The following is a 20,693-nucleotide window of genomic DNA, read 5'->3' as shown; positions in this document are numbered from 1 at the left end:
GTTTTTAGACATAAAGGGCAAGACTTTACATTTTTTTCTTACTAAATTTTAGCCCACCTCCATGTTGAGGTGAGGAGGCCATTTGTTCACAGGCACAAATCTTCGTTAGTTTCCCACATTCTTTTGAGAGGACCTTGACCCCATGGCTCTACCGCACGGACTGTTGAAGCTAAGGGCTCTGCACTGGGTAACACAGATGGCACTAGGATATTTACCATTAAAATGACATACTGTCTACCTTTTCCAAAGGCTCATTGCCAAAAATATTTAAGACGGATTGAATGAAGGTTGATCCATTCCCCTAGATCAGTGGTTCCCAATCTTTTTGGCACCAAAAACCAGGGACTGGTTTCGTGGAAGACAATTCTTCCAGGGACCAGAGTGGACGGGATGGTTTCAGGATGACTCAAGGGCATTGCACTCAAGCTCACCCTCTGTTGTGTGGCCTGGTTCCTAACAGGCCCTGACCTGTACCAGCCCACAGCCCCGAGTTTGGGGGCCCATGCTGTAGATCAATAAACCCAAGAAGCTAAGCGTGCAGCAAAAGAATGAAGAGGACCAGGTGGGCCCTGGAGCAAAGCAAAACCTGTGCCCCATTGGAAGGGAGCAGCCAATTTTGGCCTCTGTCTGAGAAAGAGAGCCCAGTGCTTCTAGATCTTCCTATTTCTTAAGAAATTCCAGAAATCTGGATTTTTATCTGAACTCCCCTGATTTTCTTTAAAACTTTCTTGATTTTTAAATGTTGGAAACGAATTTACTTTTGTAAATGTTCCAAAAGCCAAACAAAATACACTAGTGGGGCTACATTTGCCTGCAAGCTGCTGATTCTGCTGCAGATGCTCTCAATTTCACTCCTGGATTGAATCAAGCCCTCCAAATCTGGGTAGGAATGATAATAGGGAGCACTTATTAAGTGCTGCCCATATTCCAGACACTGTGTGGATTATCTCATTTAATCCTCACAAGAGTCCAGTGAGGTGCCCATTTTATAGAGATGGAAACTCAGTAAGTGATGAAGCTGGCATTCAATCCTGGGTCTGTCTGACTTCAGAGTCCAATGCAGAGTGGTTGGACCACACTGAGCAGAATTGCTACAAGTGAATTTGGCTTTGGTGTTCAAACTATCAATTTACAGTGAGGGATTTTTAACTACTAAAAATGTGTTCTGATGACTAGCATGGGGACTAAGGCCACACCTACCACATCACCAGGTCCTTATGGCCTCCATCCTTCCCTAGATCCCCTCAAGAATGGGTCAGAGGCAAACATCACATCACTCCTCGTCTGGGGAGATTGTCTTGCCCTCAACTCGAACCTCATACTTATCCTAGAGGAGAAGTGAGGGGTTTACTTAAAACAATGCCAGGGAATCTCGATGGCCAAATCTGAAAGCGTGACGACAAGTTGATGTTGAAGCATTTGTTACACTGCCGTGCAATTCCCATTGTACAACCCTATCTGAAGAACATAATTTAAGACAAAAGATAGAATATAACTCCTTGGCATTATCGAAAAGCGGCAAACACAACTGCCAATGGAAACCAGGAAGCTTAAGTAAATGAGCAAAGCAGTGGGTGTGAAATAGCAGATGTGGGGACACAAGAGCTCCTGCCCAGAAGTGGAAGAGACTCAAGAGTGCATGCCTCATCTACAAATGGCAACTGCTACTCAGCTCTGGCTGATGGGTCACCATGTGAAAAATAGGGGCCCAGTGTAGACAGATTGTCCAATTTGTTTTGAAAGAGTTAGAAATGCAGGTTTTGCTATGAAGTTGTCTGATTGTGTTGTGTATTTCAACAAAATACATCACTGGCTTACAGACTGCTACTTGCTTGGTGATCAGTGCTGGCCTGGAAGAAAATAAGTTGAGTTTTTCAATTTAGTTTTGAGCTGCTTTAAACATATCCAGAGAAGGAGAAAGACATCAAAGAAGCATTCTTAGATCCTTGGGATCTAAACTCCCCATGACTGCATGGCAGGCATGCTACAGAGCAATGCTGAGGAGGCAGATTGAACATCATTGATTTCTTCCACAGCGGGAGAGAGCCACACTCTGAGATGATCATAGGCTTGACTGTTAAGCTCGTGGTGGCATTAGAAGGAGGGGCAACAAGAAAGAGGAGGGACAGAGATATTGACCTCTCCTGAGCTGAAGGCCAACTCTATTAATTCCTCTCAAGTCAGGGTCACAATTAAGGGCATGGAAACCCACCCATTGGAAGGAAACTGGACAGGTTCTAAGTCACATCTGTGGATCAAAATTCCTAGATGTTGTACTTTCAGGAGGTCAAAAGTCAAGTCTGGATGGGTCCAGACCTCTAACTCTTCTCCACTGTGACTGGTTAGATTTGGTAGCATCTCAGAGAAAAGTCAGGGCAGTTATCCAAGCTTGTCCCTATAGGAGTTTGAGCTCCAGACCAGCTTTGGATACCCTGGAGCACTAGGGGCCAAGCTTCAAGTATGGGATTGGAGGGGAGGTCACATGCCCAACCCACCTAGGCCAAAGGAGTTCTCCATGTGGAGATCAGCTCACCAGACTTCTGCATTAGGGTACTGAGTCACAGATTTGGGACAAGCATTCAATTCCCAGTGAGTGGCCTCTATCACCTATTTCCCTTTGGACCCTCTTTGGGAGGCACCAAGAGCCACCTGGAAAAGGAACAAGGCTAGGGTCAGGGTCCAAGGTCTGATATCTTAACCAAAGGTGAATTTGTTATTGCCCCATTTCCATTTCTATCTATTCATGAGAGAAAGTCCTCTCGGGGCTCAATATCCAAAAAATTTAACTTCTCTTGTAGAGTTGGTGGTGTTATCTTAAACATACTATGAAACTTTACATTTGCAGAGTCAGTACCTTATACCATTCTGTTAAGATCTCTCTGTTTCCTGGTTCTGTTTGCTACAGAATGTGCTGTTTGTCTTAATGGTAACCACTGTTTATGGGGTACCTACCATGTGCCTATTTTGGCCTGAATGCTTTACAGACATCCCCAAGGTAGGTGTATTGTCCTTGTTTTACAAAAGTATAGAGAGCTGAGACTCAGAGAGGTTAAACAATTTGTCCACAACTAGTAAGTGGCACAGCTGGAATTTGATCCCAGATCTTCTGGTCTCCAGAGCTTACAGTATCACTTATAGTGTGATTATTAATAACAAAAGCTAACACTGACTGAGTCCTTATAATGTGCTTGGCCCCGTGCAGAGGGCTTTCCATGCATTATCTCATTTAACCACCTAGATAACTCTTTGAGACTGGATTGCTATCTTCACTTTACAGATGAGGAAACAAGCTCAAAGAGATGAACAGACTTGCCCAAAGTCCGATAGCTAGATAGTAGTAGAGCTGGGCTGCAAACCTCAGGCAGTTTGATGTTACCAACCATGTTCCTGATTACTAAGCCTGCCTTCCTCGGTTTCCTGACATTCTCAAACTGGATAGGTACATGCAACAAACACCACTTGTTTGGACAATTATGAACCCACTTAGTGATGCTCCTGGGCTGACCTGTGCTTAGGAAACTGGTACAGGAGACAGAGAAGAAAGTGTGGATTCGCGGCAGTACTAGAGAAGGGTCCAGAGGCCCAAAGATGAGATTGGTCCCCTCCTTTCTAACTGCCGGACTACACCAAGACTCTGTTTCTAGGCCTGGCCCAGTCCTCCCCGCACCCATTCAGATGATAATCATCTAAGTCTTAGAGATACTGGAGCCCCCAAGTCGAGCCTCAGAAAGTCCTTCCAGTTTTGTCAAGCAACTGGCCATTTTCCCACTTCCAAGGGAAATAAGGGACTTTGTGGTTTACCCGCCACAGTCTGGGGTAGAGGCCAAAGGAGGTCTTTGTCTGAGGAGCATGGAGAAGACTTATTCCAGGGTTCTGACAAACAATAAAGGAAACTGGTGATCCAGGGGGCATTCCTGTTTCTTGGGAGACTTTTCTCCAGGAGTATCAGGATTTGTCTTTTCTCAATCCCTTTTCATTCATCTTGCCCGCCTTGGAACCAGCCGTTGACAGTAATGAGGATGAAGAGATGGGGCTCTGTCTCTTTAGAAAACTGGGCAATTAGATTTTCCTTAATGAAGTTTTTTTCCTTTCTCCTAGCAAAATCATTTCTGCTGTAAACTTGGCTGAATTGTTTTTAATTCCTTTAAATAAAGCTGGAAGACAGTGTTTCCTGGAAGAGTATCTTAATATTTTCATAAGCCTAAACCTAACTGTGCACGTATTTTTCTATACTTGATAGCTATTCCAGAACTTGCTTTGAATGCCTCTTGTGTGGCAGGCACTAGGCACAAGAATTCAGAATGAATAAAGCAAGGCCCCTGTACTCAAGGAGCTCACAGGGAGACAGACACATAAACAACCCCACGGTAATAGCAGCATGCCCAGGGGAGGAGCCAGGCAAAAATAGAAATAATTAACATCTCTGAAGCACTCTAGAGTTTATTTTCTCACACACTACCTCATTTAATCCTCATGGCAACTAGCCTTTAGGGTAGATAATGCATCGTTTTACAGATGAGGATGCAAGGATGCAGGATGGAGTCGTGCCTCACTCAAAAGACAGATCTGAGATGGAAAATCAGGTCTTATGATTCTAAATCCCAGACTCTGGGCACAGCACCACAATGACTCCTGATTTAAACCCAATAACTTAAGTGGTTTGGCTTCACTATTCCATCTCTTAGAATTTTAAAAGAGTAGAGAAAAGAAAACACCTTTCACATTACATAGGGGAATAATCCAGTAAAGTAATACAGTTAATTTCAGCAATCATTCTTACAATACATAATGAACACCACAAGATGTTAAGCAAAACTTAAAAAGCTCTTGCAGGTGTCTTTCTTTTTTTTACTTTCTTTCTTTCTGCCTTCCTTTTTGTCTGTCTGTCTTGTCTTTCTTTCACAGTTTAGCTGATTTCTGAGCCTTCTCCATAGCAGAAAAATCTGTCAACAAATTCCTTTTATTGCCAGCTTGGTGGGTTTCTAAATTAGAAAATTAACCACACTCATTATTTTAGAAGTCAATCAAAATCGAAGAATATAAGGGGAAAAGGTCTCCTTTCCACTCCTCCCTGTCACTACCATCCTGCCCCCGACTCTACTTCGACCTGATTCCTAGTCCCCAAGGGAAAACATCATTATCAATCAATAAGAACTACCAGACTCTTTTTATACACATTCAAATACATAAAGAAACATATTTTTTGTTTTAAAAAATAGAATTGTAACACACTCACACTGGGAGTTCAGAGGCTTTTTCCCCCTCATTCATCAGGAGTCTACAAGATCACTAAATATTCTTTAGCATTCAGAAGGGATACACAAACTGTCAAGTTGGTGAGGTTACTGCAGTCCAGACCCCAATACTTCAAGTTCATGAAACCTGGGGCACTTGTAAAATCCAGGTTTCCAGGTTCCACCCCCAGAAATTCTGATTCAATAGGTCTGGGTGTACCCCAGAATCTGAATTTGTTATAAATTCCTCCCCCGTGATTTTGATGCTGGTAGCCCAGGAGCCACACTGAGAAAAACAATGAAGTAATCAAGGAAAGCATCATGCCTGACTAAGACTTACTGGAATCTTCCTTTCCCAGCTGCCCATGTTGGCAACTGCACTTCTGCTGATGGTTTTTTAGTACTGCCCATCTTCCTCTCCTTTCCAACCAGGTGCACTTAGTAATGCCTCACCTGTAGGTTCAGGTTCATTGTCCAAGACCTGAATGCTGGTGATTCTCTTCCTGGTTTAACTAACATTTTCATTGTTCAATTAATCCTCATGTATGCCAAGCAATGTGCTAGAAATTCTGATGTGTTATTTCAACTAATTCTGACACACACACACACACACACACACACACACGTGAGCTATTATTATCCCCATTTTTCAAATAAGGAAACTGATAAGTTATTATCCCTATTTTTCTTTTTTTTCCCCCCCTTGGATAAGAAAAGATTTAGCTAGGGTCATTCAGCTGATAAGCCATAAGCCAAAACTCAAACCCAGGTCTGTGTGATTCCACCCAGAGCATACCTCCCCCACCTCACATCACAGCTCTTCCTTCAACAACCCATATTCTTGTCTCACCCAATTCTGTGACTTTATTATAACTTTATTCAATCAGGATGGGTTTCTATCCTCTTTGGTTGATCCCTGGCATTCAGTTTACCTTAAAAGCACTTGCCCCATGATTATATTCATCATCTTGAGTATAACTATTATGAAATTCCTTTTCTGAAACCATTTCAACCTTTTACACCAGGAATTGTGTGTTTCTCTTAGAAGTACCAATCTTCCAGACCCCTTAAATATTTTGATGGCTTCTGACCCTTCTCTAAATGAAAAGACAGTTCTGTCTAGATCCTAAATAGCTCAGGAAATAATGCTGGTGAGATAAGCTTGCAATTTAGCTTTACAGAGCAATATCAGAAATCATCTACAACATTTTCAACTATTTAGATCCATTTGCTATAGGTCCCTCCAAGAACTCTGTGCCACCCTTTCATAACACTCAACAGTTTTGTAATTGTAAGTTAAAATTTGTCTTCCTGCTATGGAGGCAGGGAACATAGTAAAAACTCACTTATATTTGTTCAACTAAATCGAAGTAAACTAGCCCACCATATTCTCAGCATTTCTTTCTCATTATTCCCAATAGCATAACAATTCTGTGTTTCTGGCCGAGAGAAGAGGGGCCTCTGTCATTTCTGGAGCTGAATCTCAATGACAATAGTATGCCAAATAGGAGATCCAGCAAGACAGATAGACTCAGGGTGGGGCCTGAAGCAGGTTGATTGGGCCACAACTAAAGCCCTAGGTGAGCTGAGGGCCAAGAGACAAACTCAAAAGACCAAAACCAGATGAAAGGTCAGAGTCCAAATGGCCAGGGTAGGAGGTCAAGGAATAATCAGTTACCACGTGTCAAAAACCAGGAAGTGACTATTTTCTGCCTCAGTTTCCCCAAGATGATATACCTTCAGCAGATACAAAATGTACTGTCTGGAGAGGCCACTGATCAAAATAAAGACCATGTAAAGTAAAAAGTAATGTACTGGCCAACTCTGCTTAGAAATGTCCTAATCAGACAACAGTTGGAGAGCAGTCATGCTGCTCAGCCAGTTTGCATTCTTTCATGCAAGTAAAATCAGAGAAGAAACATCACTCTTTTGAGTCCTTGAAGGTGGCTAAAGTGTTTCATTGGTAAATGCCTCTGATGTCATCTCTCTCTCTCTGGTTCCTTTCAAGACACTCTAAGCCGAGGAAGGTCCCCCTATGGAGCTATCCCCTCCCTCTGAGCTCCAGTCTCTCAGTAAGAACTCGACATGTCTACAGGGGTCTCTGTCTGACAAAAAGTTGGAAAGCACATGATCAATAGTAAACTATATTGTGAAAATACCCTAACCGACCATTATAAGCCAGGGGAGAGCAGGTTATCACCATTGAGAACAGACCAGCAATCAAGAATCCCAAAAGTACCACTGATGGCCAGGAACTCTGGTGGAGAACAACAAAGAAAGTTAAACCGGAGGAAAGGTACCAGCAGAGAGGGTGACATACTGCTGAGGCTAAATCTTTGCCTACAACAAGACTCTCTTTTTAGTACTTTCTGCCAAAGGCAGGAATTATTGCCTGGGTACAAACAGGGAAGTGAGACAACAGGGACTGGGAAAGGGGAAAATTTTGCTGAAAGTGGCTGGAACAGATGCGGTGTTGGGGCAAGTTCTTGATGAGTGAGCTCAGTTCCCCCAATTTTATACAAATTTGTGGAGACAGAAACGACCAACACAAGCCAGTCCCCACAACCCCCTACCCTAAAGGACCATCCCAAACACATGGAAGGTCATGCTTATTGACTGATGTTCTTACTTGGCAACATCTGTTTATTTTTAGGCCATATGCTATTTCAAACCCTAGATCTACAGGATATGACAATTTGCTTATCAACTTTGTTTTTGTAACTTTCAGATCTATGATCCCATTCTCTGTCTCATGTAGATATAAAACAGATTTGATAGATAGAGATATGGAATCTGGAAGGTAATATATTGAATGTTTATAGCAATGGATTCTAAATCCTTTTTTTCTATTTTTCTGTATTTTCAAAACTTTAAAAATAATGAACATGTACATACCCATAATCAGAAAAAAAAGACTCTCATCCACCATGTCCAAGGTCAAAGACTCATAGGATCCAGTGGTTAGAAAAGAACTTCAAGCTCTGCTCATTTCAAATCTCATCTCCCACCCCAACTCCATTTCACCTATTCTGAATTTCAGCCAAATTTCTCACCCTTTCCAACTACCTAGACCCTTTCATGACACCCATGTCTTTGCACATGCTGTTCTCTCTTTATGAAATGCCCTTTCCATCTTAAGAGCTTCTACCCATCCTTCAAAAACCCTACTCAAAAGTCCTTTTTTCTATAAGAACTTCTCCAGCTCCCCTGGGCAAAGTTGTCATGTTCACTCTGAGTTTCCACAGAGTGTGATTCCAGTACTATTCCAGTACTTACCATATTATAACTGATCAATCTATTTTTGTAACTATCTTTCCTAGAAAACTATGTCTATCAAAGACAGGAATGGAGACCATATTTTACCTATATTTGTGTCCCCATATCAAATACATACTCAGTTAATAAAAAATATTGGATTCCATGCAATATCCCTGCAAGTGGCACCTGATCTCTCTACCTCATCCCCCTCTAAGCCACCAGCTGGACAGCTCTGCATAGATACAACTGTCCTTCTATGGATTCTTCTTCCTGAATTCTCTGTTGGGATTTGGGGAAAGACTGGATCTGCTTCATTATGTGCCTCTAGACCACAATTTCCCATCCAATCCCATGCATCCTAAAGTGAAATATCTATGAGTGCTTGTGTGCAAAGTCCAACACAAGGACATCTACATTCATTGATTCATTCATTCATTCAACAAATATTATGGTCACCTTTTATACACCAAAGCTATTCTAGGTGCTAGCAAAACACTAATAAACAAAGAGAAACAAAAGTCTTGATCTTACAGACTTTCCATTCTGGTAAAGAAAAGAAATAAACTAAGAAGAGAAAATATCATATAGCCATAAGAGCTCTGCTGAGAATTTATGTCAGCAGACCCAATAGTTACTCCATATCTACTTAACATTCAGTGGTCAGGAACTGACATGCAAGCTGAGAACTGAATGCCAAGAAGGAGCCGGCCATGTGACCATCCAGGGGAAGAGGATTCCAGAAAGAGGGGAAAGCTAAGTGCATCAGGCCCAAAGTAGGTCCAAGCTTAGAGAATTCAAGGAACTAGGCAAGTGGACAGGTGAGGTGGCTGAGGTAGGCAGAGCACAGTTTTGTAAGCTGAGTTAGGGTTTTGGATTCGATTCTAGTGCAGTGAGATGCTACTGGAGGTTTGGAACCCGGGAGTGACATAATTAGACTTAAACTGTGTAAGGATTACTGCTGGTTGCTGTGGGGAGAACTGACTATGAGGACAAGAGAAGAAGCATGGAGACCATATAGGACAGTGTCTTTCAACTGGGGCCTATTTTGTCCCCCTAAGAGGATATCTGGCAATGTCTGGAGACATTTTTGGTTGTCACAACTTGGTGGAGGGCGGGCGGAGGCATTGCTAGTGATAACTGGTGGGTAGAGGCCAGGGATGCTGCTCCACATCCCACATGGTGCAGGACAGCTCCCACAACAAAAAATAATTGAGCCCAGAATGTCAGGAGTGTGGAGGCTGAGAAACCCTGAGTTAGGAGGATGCTGCCATGATCCCAACAAAAGGTGATGGTGATATGGGCCAGGATGGTGCAGATGGAGAAGGAAGGAAACTCACCGAAATGAACACTTTGAAATATTGAAGGTTTTCTTCCCTGTTTCCTTAGACCTCTGGGACCAGATTCAGGTAGGGAGGGCATTCTGTGTTCACTGCCTCAGGGACGATACAGAGAAAAAGACTCAATTCTTGGCTCTTGACTTTCAAAAGCCTAGCCCTCAGGGAGAATAAAAAGAAATGTGGATTATGGACAATTGCTGTGAGAGAAGGTTTGATGACAAAGTGCCAGGATATCTTCCCCTCTTACCCTCCTTCCCCCTTCCTGCCCCACACAGAAATAAAGATGTCAAGGAGTCAGGTGTTTGTAAGTTTTATACATCTATCACGACAACCTGCACCCTGCCTCACCCCAAATAAGCCCAGGGGAAGAAGATGATGAGGGAACCTCTTACAGATTTGCAGCATCTAAGAACAGAAAAGAGCAGGGCCACTTCCCCCAGAAAGAGCCCCAGGGAGGCACTGGAGGAGAAGCGAGTGCATGGCAAGACCTGCCTGAGACAAAGGTCAGGTGCCTCACCACCAGCATGGCAGGTGAGCCCCAAGATGAGCCCCTGTGCCTGCAAGTCACATGGAAGGAGCTGAAGAAGGAACAATCAAAGTACCCTCCGGATTTGGAAAAAGGAGGATCACGGTCACAGACTGACCACTGAAGACGCAGTAAGAAGGAGAATAGATGAGTAGTGCCAGACCAAACAGTCCCTTGGTGCTGCTTCTGCCAACCTGGATTTGGGGCACAGAACTGGAGGGAACTCCAAATTGACTTAGATTTACTGCTGCCACCTCCAATAGAATAGAGATGTGAAATGGAAATCAACTTACAAATTATAAAGAAAAACATAGTTCTTATGCACCTGGATCTGTGGCTGAGATCTATTTATTCTGAGCGGCAACGGGCCATGGGCTTCTGTGTGTCCACCTGCACCATTATCACCTGGCATCAACTGTACAATCCCAGGGCCAGGACCTAAATCCATTCAAGGCACCTTGAACACCACCTGCAGCCAAGTGCACCCCCTTACTGTCATGCACAGATGGGCACATGCGTACATGCCATGCATATTGATCAGGGGTGAGCTGTCACCAAATTACCATTTAAATCAATGGTTGAGCACTCTGTAAATGGAAATGTCAAATCCCACATTTTCTAAGTGACCTCAAAACACCACACTGATATCATTTCGCTGAGATGGATTCATATTTGTTTTACCTCTTCAAGCTGCCCTCTGAGAGAAGTATAAAAATTAGGGAACTAGACAAAAGGCAAAACGAGAAAAAATCTGGATAATCCACAAACTATACACCCTAACATTTTCCAAAATGTAATCTGAGGAACAGAGTCTTAAGAGATGTTCCATGAAAAGGGTCTATAAAATCAAGTAAGTTTGAGGAAAGATCATGACTCCTTTTTGCAGATTCATATTTAACACATTCAAGGTTCCCAGACGTCTTGTGGGAAACAAACTTATCAATATTTCATTCAGTTTATGCTAGAACTTCCAAAACCTGTTTGACCACAAAAGTATTTTTTCCACCCAACCCCTCTTTATCTCTAATCTCATGGAATACACCTCAGGGAACGCTACTCCAAACAGAAATTGGCCTAACAATTAAACAAATTAAGAGGACAAAACCAAAATTCCACTCTAAGCTAAGATATTTTAGAAACACATATAAGACATCAGGAATGAAGCATTTACAAATAAAATTGAGCCCAGGACACAGCTTCCTGGGTCCCATATTAGACCAGAGGTTCTGAAACTCAGCATTTTTTAAATGTCTACCCTTGTCCCCTTCCTGGCACCTACAAGGAAAGAACCAGTTTCTGAACCAGCCTAACCTCTTCTCCTGATCTCTCCAATCATTACCCTGTCATATACTGGCCTCATTCTGTTTCCCAAGGCACCACTCAGTTCTGCCTCCAGGGCAACCACTCCTGGACAGCCAAGGTATTTCCTAAACACCAATAAGCCAAGAGGAATGAAGCATTTACAAGTGAAACCACCGCCAGGGCTTGCTATACCCACCAGAGCAATTCAGCTCCATACATTTATTGATCAGCAATTAGATGCCAGGCCTGAGGCAGGAGGCTACAGCAACAAAGCAAGCAGACAGAGCTTACACCTTCATTGAAACATGGTCTAGAAGTGTCTCCTAACCAGAACCCTTCTCTGAACATCAGTTTCTACATCTAGAAAACAAAAGCAGGCGAGTTGGACTAGAATACACCTAAGATTTCTGTTTCTATGCCCTGGCTGGTGTGGCTCAGTGGATTAAGTGTTGGCCTATGAACCAAAGGGTTGCAGGGTTCGATTCCCAGTCAGGGCACATGTCTGGGTTGCAGGCCAGGTCCCCAGTTGTGGCTGCATGAGAGGCACTGATCAATGTATCTCTCACACATTGACGTTTATCTCCCTCCCTTCCCTCTCTCTAAAAATAAATAAATAAAATCTTTTTTAAAAGATTTCTGTTTCTATATTTCCAGATTAGTAGAGGTAGAGCTGATGGCCTCCATCAAGTCTACAAGGGTGTTTCCAGTGGGCTAGTTTCCAAAAGATGACTCCCTGGGGTGGGAGTGAAGGGACCTGACACAAGGGGACATTAAGTGGGGAACAGGAGAGGTTGGATTAGAAGGAGCATTGAAGTGTTAGGAAGGGTAGGAAGTCAAAGATTAAGACCCATCCCAGACTGGCCTTCCAGGGAAGGAACCCCTGGGTTTCGGAGGCACACGGCCTTGGTGTGTGCGTCTTGCCTCCCTGCAAAACCAGAAGTCAGGAAGACTCTGGTTTAAACCCTAGCTCTGCCACTGTTTGCTGCGCAATCAAACAATTTATTTCTCCAAACTCTAGCTTTTAGTTTATAAAATGGGACTAAGAATGACTATTTCACAGAATTACAGGGTTCACAAAATGAGATACTGATTATATGACTGAAACCTAGAGCTAAATAAAAATGAATTAACCTCCCACTGCCAAATAAAGCTATATAGCTTGAAGCATGGCTTTTAACAGTCACTGAATGAATGGGAGACTGAATGAACGAATGAGTGAATGAGTGAATGAATGAATGATAGAGGTTTCTGGAAAGGGAAGATTGTCTCTACCATAAAAACGTTAGTGGTGAAAACCAGAAATGGCCAATATAGATCCCCAGATCCACTGGTTCCCCCAGACTGGGAGGTGCCTAGAGTGCAGTGCTCCACAGACACCCTGACTGTGACAAATCTCAGCTCATCAAACATCACCTTGGCTTTCAACACATCAGCCTTCACCAAATCACTGCTAATAAACATCGCCCCTATAAGGAATAAAAAAGAAAATTCAGCCAACCCTGAAGATGTTCATTTTACCAATAAAACTCCTGCTTTCATTGGAACAGAAAATATGGGTATAATTATGGGCTAAATGTTTGTGTCCCCCAAATTCAATTTCAAAGCCTTAACACCCAATGTGATTGGTATTTTGGGGTGGGCGGGGCCTTGGGTGGTGATTAGGATTAGATGAGATCATGAGGGTGGTGCCCTCCTGGAAGGATTAGTGCCCTTATAAGAAGAGAAATACAGAGAGCTCTCTCTCTCTCATCACACACCAAGGAAATACCAAGTGAGCCCACGGCAAGAAGGCAACCATCTACAAGCCATGAAGTGGGCTCTCACCAGGAATTGTATCGGCTGGCACCTTGATCTTGGACTTCCCAGCCTCCCAAACCATGATAAATAACTGTCTATTGTTTAAGCCACCCAGTTCATGGTATTTTGTTAAAGCAGCCGGAGCTGACTAAAATAAGTGTCAAAGAAAATAACTGCTTGAACCATGAGTTATAAGAGTAAACTTCTTATTAGTAACTTATCATCCGATCATGTGCTAAGCACATTGGAGAAACAAAGATGAGCATAAGTATTTCTGCCCTCAAGAGTTCATAGCCAAAGGACTAAACACAAAATTGTAATAAAGGATAATAAGGCTTAGAATAGAAGGGCAGATGTGAGGGAACCACTAATTCTCCCTAGGAGAGTTAGGAAGGCATTACAAAAGAAGGTATCATATGAGCTGACATTGAAGGATAGTCAGAAGTTGGTGAAACAAAAAGAGGAGAGATGACAAGGAGACATTTTAAGCAGAGCAAAGGCACAAATGGGGAAAGATTAGGAGGTAGGAAAGTGTATAGAGAATTCAGAGATAAGGGACTGATCTAATTGTGGTTATAAGAGCACAAGCCTATTACAGAGAAAACAATGGAAGATAAAAGAAGAAAATTGGCTAAAGCGCCATCACCAAGACTTTTTATGGACTTCACCTTGCAGGCCGAAGTTGCAAAGCCATGAACTGAAACTGTCCAACTGACAGGTTTGTTCAGACATTGTAGCAATTTTTTTTTAACCTGAGCTACCATTTAAAAATCAGGAGTTTGTCTTCATGGCCTTGGATTTGGCAAAGAATTCTTAGATACGACATGAAAAGCATGGGGAGAAATAGGAAAACGGATACTCTGAACGTCATAAAGATTAAAAACTTTGGTGCTTCAAAAGACACCTTTGGAAAAAAGAAAAGACAACTCAAAGAATGGGGGAAAATGTTTGCAAAGCATATATCTGATAAGGGTCTTGTATCTAGAATACATACAGAACACTTAGAACTAAATAATTTTTTTAATATTTAATATTAATAAGAAAGTTTAAAAATAGAAATCCAGCAATTTTATTTTAAAATCCAGATTCCCTTGAAACACTGAAATAACTAACCACTCTGGGCTCCCATTTCACGGCAATGACAGACTGAGGCTGAGCAATGGCTGCCTCCTCTAGGTGAGCTAACTAATCAGCCACAGTTCCTATCACTCCCCATTGCTTCACCAACCCAGCCTGCATTCCTCACTGAATCCTGTTGAAGGCAATGAGGGTTCCTAAGAACATTCAATCACTCTATGGCATAATCTCTTTAAGGATGAATTCATTTGGTGCTCAGTTGAAAGTGTTTTGTGTTTTGTTTTGTTTTTCTCCTTCATGGATTTTATCACCATATTCCAAGAAAACTCTTAGAAAGCCAAGAATGTATGATATACTTTGCGTCCCTCACAATGCCCAGCACGAGACTAAGAACAAAGCAGATACTCAGTGTTTATTGAGTGAATGCATTCGCTGTGATTTTCTTCCATACCTGCTTTTCTTCCCCCAAATTATAGACTTTTATTATGAAGATAGACTAAAATGATTAGAGGCATGTAATAAAAAAAAAACAAAAACACTGAAGTCAATCACTGCATTTCTTTTTCAATTTTCCATTAGGGTGAAATGGAAATGGGAACTCTGAATAAATGTACAACAGACCATTATGTCTGACAGCAAGATGAATTAGAGCCGAGGATACTGAGAACGCCTGCAAATAAGATTACCAAACGCTATCAGTGGTCTTTGAGGGAATTGTGAAAAATAGGATAGGTGCCAAAAAGCTGTAGATGGGCAAATGTTGTTCTAATTTCAAAAGGGGATAGAAGTTACAGCTTGCCAGTTCCCGACTCGAGAATATGATGTCACTCTCGGGCAAAGTTCTTGAACAGATTTGTAAAGGAACACTTGTGAGTTCCTCAGACAGGAAGGCCTGTCCATTTGGAGCCAGCACAGGGTCACTGAGAAGAAGTCATTTTAAATTTATTTCATTTGCCTTCTTTCTGACAAGGATCCTAGCCTAGTGGATTGGAGAAATCCAGCAGATACCAATACACAGGGTACGATGAGGGAATGGGCAGTCAAAAGGGCTAATTCAACCCTTGGACTCTATTAACAAAAGCATTACATACAGCATAAGAGAGTTGATAGCTGTTTTCCTTCTCTGACCACATCTGGAGGATCTCATTTAAAACTCAGTACTACTCTTAAAGAGGCATTTGATAGTGTCATCTTTTGGAGGTCTATCTAGCAAAACCTCTTTAAAAGCATAAAACTCTTGCCCAGATTTCTGGCCTCTGTTGAGAAATTGAAAGATCTGCTGGGCCGACATTTCTAAATGGTAACGGCTGGTTGAATCCAGGTAGTGATGGCTCATTCGTACAGGACATGTGCTCTCAGGCCCATCCTAACCACTCCTTCTTATATTGCCCTTGCTGAGGTAGTGGACCAGCTGCCACAAATCACCTTACTTGGCCATCGTTACTCATTTATTCTACCTGACCACCACCCAAAGGCACTGGAGTTTGCAACCCAGGATGCAGTAGATCCAAAGGAGAGTAAAAGATAAGCAGCAGTGGACAATGGCATATCAGCAAATGAGAATGATCATAGTCTAGAGGCTATGATCAGAGTCTCTAAACATTCAATGGCAGTCATGGGAAAAAGTACCTGCCTTGTTCTATGAAGTCCCAAGAGGGAGATACTATAGAATCAATAGGTGGATGAGAGACTTATTGAATCCAACATAAAAACAATTTACAACAGCCAGAGCTGTCCAAAAATAAAGTATGTGGGCTTTGAAGGTGGTGAGTCCCCCATCACTGAAAACGAGCATGCATATGGTACACTACTGCATTGCAGGTCCTTAATCAAAGTCATTAATCAAAGGACTTCAAGTATCTGATGAGGCAACAGAAGGCATGAGTCTGAAATTTTTTACAAGAGGAAAAAAAATTGCTGTAAGACATTCCCCTTTGTTAGGTCAATAAATTCTTAAAAAAGAAATAAAAGAATGTATGTCTACAAAGAACTCAGTATCATTTTTAAAAAATCAAAAGTTCCCCTCACAGAATTCACAGAGAACAAAATCTAAGTAGGCGGAGTGTTTGCACCAAATTGGCCAAATGCTACCCAGGGAGAAAGGTAATTGGCATCAAGCATTATTTTTGGTGATTGGTCAAACATTCTTCAGACAGAAGCAACAAAAGCAAGGGATCAAAGAAAGAGGGCAAACAATGGAATGCCATCAAGAGGCAGCCAGCCCCACCACAGAACTGCCATCTGCTGCTGACATCAATCCTTCCAGGGGCAGCTGCAGGCAAACAATGTATCAGGGAACACTTGCCCTGGCAGAAAAGCCTCTGCCTTCACATTTCCAGTCTTGTGACCTTGGGCTAGTCGTTTAACATTATGAAGCCTCAATTTCCTCATCTTTAAAACCGAGTTCATGCGAACCCTTTCAGTACCTTGTGTAGACCAAGAGCAGTGATGTCTGGGAGTGAGCCACAGAAACTATAGAGCCCTGAACACACAGTAATTATAATGATGATGAACACAGAATTTTCAAAGAAAAGATTCCAGGTGGTTTTGAGCACAACAGCATCCTGACCTTAATTGTGTGGGTGTTAACGCTAAAAGAATAAAATTAAATTCCTGGAACTAGAATGCAGAGACATTTAGAGTCTGGAAGAGACAAGATCATTTGGGCAAATTTCCTGCTGAAATGCATTACCTTGTACTTGCTAATTAGTTGTTAAAATAAAGGTGAAAGGTACAAAGTAAAAGAATCAGCCAGAGCAATAAATGCTTAATAGATCTTCAAGCAAAGTTCATGGGCCCAGTGGTAGCAAACCTTCAAGGATCAGCACATTTCCTACCAAGACAATGCTTATAAAACCCCAGTGTATCCAAAACTCGGCATCCCCTTCTCTATTATGGCATTTTTTTTATGGGAACCTCAGCTTTTTTTCTTTTTTTTTAAACCAGCCACATTAGTCTTGTAAACCATAAACTCTCTGAAAGAATATTTGCAAAGACAAACTGGGCTTTTGTATTTGAGCAGTCAGGTGAATTCAAATCTCTGACCAATAAAGGGCTTGATTCTAAATTTTCAGCAAGGCTGAAACATCATGGGTCACTGTTTTCTACACTGAACTGAAAACTAAAGAGGAGAAGACCAGAGGGCTTTCTGCATATTTCAACCTGGGGTCTGCCCAGAGGTGATTAGCATGAGGGCTTTGACCAGAAGTAAAAGACACAAGACGGTTGGCAAAACTGGACAAAAACCAAAGCTCTCCCCTGATGGCTGCTCCCCTCTCAAAGTTTCCCAAGCATCTGAAGCGTGTACAGCAGCTGTGACCGCCCGCCCAGCCTCCTGCCGCTCCGGTGGAGGCAACCCGCCTTCCTGGGTCACTGAGTCTTGAGCTACAGCAGCACCTAGAAGCAGGTGTGGCAACCGCAGATCTGATCCCAAATAACCAACTTGCTCAATAGGCCGCTCATTACCTCAAAGGGAGGCATCGACGTTCACTGAAGACGCATTCTGTCTCTACTCTTTCTACGAGAGGCCACAACACACCCTGTGTCGCAGCAAGAACCGTGACCAGAAAGAAAACAGACCCTGAGAGGCAAAGGCCCCGGCTTCCCTTAGGGTATATCCTCAGAGAAAGCTTTTAGGTTTTTCCTTGCCAAAAGCTGAGCCTGGAAGTCGTGAGGGTGGGAGAAGCCTGCCCTGAAGGAAGGTTCTGGCTGCATTTGTCTATGCGATTGTGTCCAGTGTCCTATTTCGCCTTGCTAGTGTGGATTTAGGGAGAGGTTTCTGAGAGAGGTGTGCATCCAGTGGCACCAAAGCTAGAACACACAGCCAGAGGTCATCTCACCCTCCTGGCTGGCTTCCCCTGGCACCACGGAAGCCAGGCAGTGCCTACCAGTCGACACGGCGCACTGAGATGTTGGCTTTGAATGAAAGCTGATGACCCTAAACGCTAGTACACGGAAGGTGATTGGGGTTGCACACTGCAAGAGAATACATTTTCTGCACTGAGCTCCCTTTTTATACTTAAATGCCTGCATTAGTTTGGATCAATATGGCCCATAACAGTTAATCCATGACAACCCAAGCCAGCCAAGGGACACCGACAAAGCAGTGCCGCCTCCCTGTGCACATGCATGTGAATTCCAGCCTAGAGAAAGGGGCAGAGGCAAAGCAACAACATAAAGGAGAAAGAAAAAATGTAGCAGACCATAAAAGATAGGCATAATATTAAGGGACTTTGTGGGGGGAGGTGACTGTCAAAATGGCCTTAGAGTGACATGTCACAGCCAAGATGATGGAGTATCCAAGACACTCCTAAAGCCAGGGTCGGATCATCCTCGCACACCTGCAATGCAGTGATCGCTGCTGCTCTATAATCCATACACCCAACACCAGCGCTCTCTGCAGTTGAAACCAGTCTGGACTTGTACGGCTGCCACCGTTCCTCCTCACAATAAGATTATTGATGCATAACAACATTTCAGAATGGCAGGGAGGAAAAGGGGGAAAAAGCCAAAGCAAGGGAATAAGGAAAGGGGAGGGGAGGCATGACTCCCCAGCCCGCATCTCACCTTTTATTTGGGCTTCATATTCAGCAATGATCTCTTTGTCTTTCTTGAACTTAGTTTGAGATGACATCTTCCAACGTGGCCAAAGGCACTGACAAGCTAATTTATTTCTCCTTTTCTTCCCGTATTCTCTCTCAAGCCCTGGTAATCACACGGCTCTGGTCGATTTCACAGGTTTAGGGGCTAATCTCTTTTACTTGTCTGCAGAGCCAAGGGAAAAATCCCTCTCCTTCAGGAAGGAAAATTTTCTTTACTTGCCGAAAAATGTCTCTAGTAGCTAGGTCTGGTCAGCTCCTCTTGCAAAAAAAGAACCACCACCCTAGGAGCACAGTAACCTGCCCCAGATTTTCAAGGTTTTTCTTCTAAAAAATAGTAACCAACAACACTCACTCACATACACAACACACGCACTCCCGCGCGCACTCGTACACTCATCTGGACACGCACACACACAGTCACAATGCACACACACCCTCACTCACTCACACCCGTTCACACACACACACACGCACACACGCGCGCGCATACACACACACACACACACACACACACACACACACTTCCACAAGAGACGCGGTGCTTCTTTGGTCGAGCAGTCAGCCCTGGCTTGCTTTCCAAGGCTCGGCTAAGGAGATGGTCAGGTTGCCAAAGGGCCGGTCATCTCGCATCCTCCCTCCCTTCGGGGCTTCTGGTCTGGTGTTCAGTGAGGATCAAAGCCAGGAGAGCGAGAAGGAAGTTCTGCTGCAAGGCTTAAGCTCGGATGAACCCGGTGTTGGACTGCTCGCCCTGCAGGGCTGGCTGAGCGCTCCCCCACCACCCTCAGCCTCGTCACTAAGCTCCACCTCCCAGATTTTATAACAACTGACACATTGTAGCCTACAGGAGAACAGAATTCACTGCAAGCAAAAAGGGGAAGAGACGCTCACAAAAGGGAAGGCAGCAGGAAAAAGAATGGGGCTAGGAAGGCGGGAGAGGCCCCTGCAAACTCCTACCATTAGCAGTTGGACTAAGGAATTTTCTCCCAAAGTCTCTGAAAGGTCCACCTTTTCTTTGCACCGTGCAATTTAATCCAAATCTCAAAGCAACAGCTATGTGACAATTTGTCACTCTGTGAAGATTGTCTCGCAGGGTAAGGAGCTGACCCATGCAGGCAAGCTCATTAATATTTGTTGAGCATTTGCGGGTAGCAGGGACAATACCAGGTGTTTCAGACAGGCAGCTTTGTAAAGCCATTGAGAGCAGGCATGCTGGAAACACCCAGCTGCCTCAGTGTCTCACTGGGCTTTGGGCAAATTAATAACTCATTGCACCTCAGTTTTCTGAACAGTAAAATGGGCTCTCTCTGGGGGCTTTTTAATTCTTTCTCTCAACAAATATTTACTGCATATCTACTATTGGTCAGGCATCGTTCTGGGTACAGGGATACAGCAATGATCAAAATAGGAAGAAAAAAAGAAAACCCCTGCCCTCCTGGAGCCCCAGGGTCTCCATATCACATTACTGAGAACATTAATGTAAGTCACCACATTAATGTTCTCAGTAAAAGCAGGTCAGAGCAGAGCTCACAATGCATTGTGATTGGTGCCTCCTGGAGTTGTG

The 20,693-nt window shown here is 43.2% G+C and overlaps 1 protein-coding gene across 5 annotated transcripts in view; it reads right to left on the bottom strand.

Moving 5' to 3' along the window:
* Positions 1 to 19,608, bottom strand: part of SRGAP3 (SLIT-ROBO Rho GTPase activating protein 3) — a 238,718-nt gene extending 219,110 nt beyond the window's left edge. For all 5 annotated transcript variants that reach the window (XM_054595576.1, XM_054595577.1, XM_054595573.1 and 2 more), the window contains exon 1: positions 19,098 to 19,608. In XM_054595576.1, coding sequence (XP_054451551.1) covers positions 19,098 to 19,164 — 67 coding nt within the window. In that variant the 5' untranslated portion in view covers positions 19,165 to 19,608. The remainder of the gene's footprint in view (positions 1 to 19,097) is intronic.
* Positions 19,609 to 20,693: the final 1,085 nt, after the last annotated feature.

The sequence above is a fragment of the Pteronotus mesoamericanus genome, unplaced genomic scaffold, assembly GCF_021234165.1.
Source record: "Pteronotus mesoamericanus isolate MK-2021 breed Mesoamerican mustached bat unplaced genomic scaffold, CSHL_Meso_final scaffold_54, whole genome shotgun sequence".
NCBI classification, from domain to species: domain Eukaryota; kingdom Metazoa; phylum Chordata; class Mammalia; order Chiroptera; family Mormoopidae; genus Pteronotus; species Pteronotus mesoamericanus.
Note: the sequence above shows the minus strand (reverse complement) of the source record. Positions and strands in the feature narration are given on the sequence as shown.